The sequence below is a fragment of the Caretta caretta genome, chromosome 6 (genome assembly GCF_965140235.1).
Source record: "Caretta caretta isolate rCarCar2 chromosome 6, rCarCar1.hap1, whole genome shotgun sequence".
Taxonomy (NCBI): domain Eukaryota; kingdom Metazoa; phylum Chordata; order Testudines; family Cheloniidae; genus Caretta; species Caretta caretta.
In genome coordinates this window covers 33,929,353-33,934,558 of record NC_134211.1, presented here as the reverse complement: position 1 = coordinate 33,934,558, position 5,206 = coordinate 33,929,353, and the positions used below count along the sequence as shown (strand labels likewise).

The 5,206-nt window shown below is 50.6% G+C and overlaps 1 protein-coding gene across 1 annotated transcript; it reads right to left on the bottom strand.

Annotated features, from left to right (window-relative positions):
* Positions 1–3,327: 3,327 nt before the first annotated feature.
* On the bottom strand, positions 3,328–5,206 carry LOC125637766 (uncharacterized). The gene is made up of 2 exons (XM_048852758.2): positions 4,453–5,206; positions 3,328–3,865 (listed from the first exon to the last, which is right to left on the bottom strand). Exons 1-2 carry the CDS (start codon positions 5,033–5,035, stop codon positions 3,345–3,347), a joined length of 1,104 nt encoding a protein of 367 aa, XP_048708715.2. The 5' UTR covers positions 5,036–5,206; the 3' UTR covers positions 3,328–3,344.

Sequence of the window (5,206 nt, the reverse complement as noted above, 5' to 3'; positions counted from 1 at the left end):
GTGTTCATCTGGTTCTGGGGCTGGAGGAACCCAGCCCTGGGGAACCTAGGTCCTGCAGGATAGCTCCATTGGGAGGGGACTCGCAGAAGGGAGAAGTAGAGCTCCATATGAAAACACAAAGTGACACAAACAGTACATTGATAGAATTACAGAACTCCCCCCCCGGCCCCCGGAAGAGTAACTCTAATAAATTAGGGTACCCCAAATTAATGGGAAAAACTGGTAACAACCTGACCTATGAGGAAAGGTTAAAAAAATTGGCCTGTTTAGTCCTAGGAAAAGAAGACTGAGGGGTCACCTGATACCAGTCTTCAAACATGTTAAGGGCCGCTATAAAGAGGATAGGGTGATCAATTGTTCTCCATGTCCATTAAAGGTAGACAAGAAGTAATCAGCTTATTTTCTGCAGCAAGGAAGATTTAGGTTAGATATTAGGAAAAGCTTTCTAACTATAAGAATAGTTAAGCACTGGAATAGGCTTCCAAGGGAGGTTGGAGATTTTTAAGGGTATGTCTACACTACGGAATAAGGTCGAATTTATAGAAGTCGGTTTTTTAGAAATCGGTTTTATATATTCGAGTGTGTGTGTCCCCACAGAAAATGCTCGAAGTGCATTAAGTGCATTAACTTGGTGGAGTGCTTCCACAGTACCGAGGCTAGAGTCGACTTCCGGAGCGTTGCACTGTGAATAGCTATCCCACAGTTCCCGCAGTCTCCACTGCCCATTGGAATTCTGGGTTGAGATCCCAATGCCTGATGGGGCTAAAACATTGTCGCGGGTGGTTCTGGGTACATATCGTCAGGCCCCCGTTCCCTCCCTACCTCCGTGAAAGCAAGGGCAGACAATCGTTTCGCGCCTTTTTTCCTGAGTTACCTGTGCAGACGCCATACCACGGCAAGCATGGAGCCCGCTCAGGTAACCGTCACCCTATGTCTCCTGGGTGCTGGCAGACGCGGTACGGCTTTGCTACACAGTAGCAGCAACCCATTGCCTTCTGGCAGCAGACGGTGCAGTATGACTGGTAGTCGTCCTCGTCGTGTCCGAGGTGCTCCTGGCCACGTTGGCTGGGAGCGCCTGGGCAGACATGGGCGCAGGGACTAAATTTGGAGTGACTTGACCAGGTCATTCTCTTTAGTCCTGCAGTCAGTCCTATTGAACCGTCTTATGGTGAGCAGGCAGGCGATACGGATTGCTAGCAGTCGTACTGTACCATCTTCTGCCAGGCAGGCAAGAGATGAGGATTGCTAGCAGTCGTATTGTACCATCTTCTGCCAGGCAGGCAAGAGATGAGGATGGCTAGCAGTCGTACTGTACCATCTTCTGCCGAGCAGCCATGAGATGTGGATGGCATGCAGTCCTTCTGCACCGTCTGCTGCCAGCCAAAGATGTAAAAGATAGATGGAGTGGATCAAAACAAGAAATAGACCAGATTTGTTTTGTACTCATTTGCTTCTCCCCCTCCCCTGTCTAGGGGACTCATTCCTCTAGGTCACACTGCAGTCACTCACAGAGAAGGTGCAGCGAGGTAAATCTAGCCATGTATCAATCAGAGGCCAGGCTAACCTCCTTGTTCCAATAAGAACAATAACTTAGGTGCACCATTTCTTATTGGAACCCTCCGTGAAGTCCTGCCTGAAATACTCCTTGATGTAAAGACACCCCCTTTGTTGATTTTAGCTCCCTGAAGCCAACTCTGTAAGCCGTGTTGTCAGTCGCCCCTCCCTCCGTCAGAGCAACGGCAGACAATCGTTCCGCGCCTTTTTTCTGTGCGGACGCCATACCAAGGCAAGCATGGAGGCCGCTCAGCTCACTTTGGCAATTAGGAGCACATTAAACACCACACGCATTATCCAGCAGTATATGCAGCACCGGAACCTGGCAAAGCGATACCGGGTGAGGAGGCGACATCAGCGTGGTCACGTGAGTGATCAGGACATGGACACAGATTTCTCTGAAAGCATGGGCCCTGACAATGCATGCATCATGGTGCTAATGGGGCAGGTTCATGCTGTGGAACGCCGATTCTGGGCTCGGGAAACAAGCACAGACTGGTGGGACCGCATAGTGTTGCAGGTCTGGGACGATTCCCAGTGGCTGCGAAACTTTTGCATGCGTAAGGGCACTTTCATGGAACTTTGTGACTTGCTTTCCCCTGCCCTGAGGCGCATGAATACCAAGATGAGAGCAGCCCTCACAGTTGAGAAGCGAGTGGCGATAGTCCTGTGGAAGCTTGCAACGCCAGACAGCTACCGGTCAGTTGGGAATCAATTTGGAGTGGGCAAATCTACTGTGGGGGCTGCTGTGATGCAAGTAGCCCACGCAATCAAAGATCTGCTGATATCAAGGGTAGTGACCCTGGGAAATGTGCAGGTCATAGTGGATGGCTTTGCTGCAATGGGATTCCCTAACTGTGGTGGGGCCATAGACGGAACCCATATCCCTATCTTGGCACCGGAGCACCAAGCTGCCGAGTACATAAACCGCAAGGGGTACTTTTCGATAGTGCTGCAAGCTCTGGTGGATCACAAGGGACGTTTCACCAACATCAACATGGGATGGCCGGGAAAGGTGCATGACGCTCGCATCTTCAGGAACTCTGGTCTGTTTCAAAAGCTGCAGGAAGGGACTTTATTCCCAGACCAGAAAATAACTGTTGGGGATGTTGAAATGCCTATATGTATCCTTGGGGACCCAGCCTACCCCTTAATGCCATGGCTCATGAAGCCGTACACAGGCAGCTTGGACAGTAGTCAGGAGCTGTTCAACTACAGGCTGAGCAAGTGCAGAATGGTGGTAGAATGTGCATTTGGACGTTTAAAGGCGCGCTGGTGCAGTTTACTGACTCGCTTAGACCTCAGTGAAACCAATATTCCCACTGTTATTACTGCTTGCTGTGTGCTCCACAATATCTGTGAGAGTAAGGGGGAGACGTTTATGGCGGGGTGGGAGGTTGAGGCAAATCGCCTGGCTGCTGGTTACGCACAGCCAGACACCAGGGCGGTTAGAAGAGCACAGGAGGGCGCGGTACGCATCAGAGAAGCTTTGAAAACCAGTTTCATGACTGGCCAGGCTATGGTGTGAAAGTTCTGTTTGTTTCTCCTTGATGAAACCCCCCGTCCCTTGGTTCACTCTACTTCCCTGTAAGCTAACCACCCGCCCCTCCTCCCTTCAATCACCGCTTGCAGAGGCAATAAAGTCATTGTTGCTTCACATTCATGCATTCTTTATTCATTCATCACACAAATAGAGGGATGACTACCAAGGTAGCCCAGGACGGGTGGTGGAGGAGGGAAGGAAAATGCCACACAGCACTTTAAGCACAGCACTTTAAAAGTTTACAACTTTAAAATTTATTGAATGACAGCCTTCTTTTTTTTGGGCAATCCTCTGTGGTGGAGTGGCTGGTTGGCCAGAGGCCCCCCCACCGCGTTCTTGGGCGTCTGGGTGTGGAGGCTATGGAACTTGGGGAGGAGGGTGGTTGGTTACAGAGGGGCTGCAGTGGCAGTCTGTGCTCCAGCTGCCTTTGCTGCAGCTCAGCCATACACTGGAGCATACTGGTTTGGTCCTCCAGCAGCCTCTGCATTGAATCCTGCCTCCTCTCATCACGCTGCCGCCACATTTGAGCTTCAGCCCTCTCTTCAGCCTGCCACTTACTCTCTTCAGCCCACCACCTCTCCTCCCGGTCATTTTGTGCTTTCCTGCACTCTGACATTATTTGCCTCCACGCATTCGTCTGTGCTCTGTCAGTGTGGGAGGACAGCATGAGCTCGGAGAACATTTCATCGCGAGTGTGTTTTTTTTTCTTTCTAAGCTTCACTAGCCTCTGGGAAGGAGAAGATCCTGTGATCATTGAAACACATGCAGCTGGTGGAGAAAAAAAAGGGACAGCGGTATTTAAAAAGACACATTTTATAAAACAGTGGCTACACCCTTTCAGGGTAATCCTTGCTGTTAATATTACATACATAGCACATGTGCTTTCATTACAAGGTCGCATTTTGCCTCCCCCCACCGCGTGGCTACCCCCTCAACCTTCCCCCCTCCCTGTGGCTAACAGCGGGGAACATTTCTGTTTAGCCACAGGCAAACAGCCCAGCAGGAATGGGCTCCTCTGAGTGTCCCCTGAAGAAAAGCACTCTATTTCAATCAGGTGACCATGAATTATATTTCAATCTCCTGAGGATAACACAGAGAGATAAAGAACGGATGTTGTTTGAATGCCAGCAAACATACACTGCAATGCTTTGTTCTACAATGATTCCCGAGTACGTGTTACTGGCCTGGAGTGGTAAAGTGTCCTACCATGAAGGACACAATAAGGCTGCCCTCCCCAGAAACCTTTTGCAAAGGCTTTAGGAGTACATCTAGGAGAACCGCGAATGCCAGGGCAAAGTAATCCTTTCACATGCTTGCTTTTAAACCATGTATAGTATTTTAAAAGGTACACTCACCAGAGGTCCCTTCTCCGCCTGCTGGGTCCAGGAGGCAGCCTTGGGTGGGTTCGGGGGGTACTGGCTCCAGGTCCAGGGTGAGAAACAGTTCCTGGCTGTCGGGAAAACCAGTTTCTCCGCTTGCTTGCTGTGAGCTATCTACAACCTCATCATCATCATCATCTTCTTCGTCCCCAAAACCTGCTTCCGTATTGCCTCCATCTCCATTGAAGGAGTCAAACAACACGGCTGGGGTAGTGGTGGCTGAACCCCCTAAAATGGCATGCAGCTCATCATAGAAGCGGCATGTTTGGGGCTCTGACCCGGAGTGGCCGTTCGCCTCTCTGGTTTTCTGGTAGGCTTGCCTCAGCTCCTTCAGTTTCACGCGGCACTGCTTCGGGTCCCTGTTATGGCCTCTGTCCTTCATGCCCTGGGAGATTTTGACAAAGGTTTTGGCATTTCGAAAACTGGAACGGAGTTCTGATAGCACAGATTCCTCTCCCCAAACAGCGATCAGATCCCGTACCTCCCGTTCGGTCCATGCTGGAGCTCTTTTGCGATTCTGGGACTCCATCATGGTCACCTGTGCTGATGAGCTCTGCATGGTCACCTGCAGCTTGCCACGCTGGCCAAACAGGAAATGAGATTCAAAAGTTCACGGTTCTTTTCCTGTCTACCTGGCCAGTGCATCTGAGTTGAGAGTGCTGTCCAGAGCGGTCACAATGGAGCACTCTGGGATAGCTCCCGGAGGCCAATACCATCGAATTGTGTCCAC

Excerpts from the sequence above, each read along its gene's own strand:
- LOC125637766 (XM_048852758.2), bottom strand. The coding sequence starts at position 5,035 with ATGCAGAGCTCATCAGCACAGGTGACCATGATGGAGTCCCAGAATCGC. Across the intron at positions 3,866-4,452 it reads AGGCGGAGAAGGGACCTCTG|CTGCATGTGTTTCAATGATC; the intron begins GTGAGTGTACCT and ends TTTCTCCACCAG.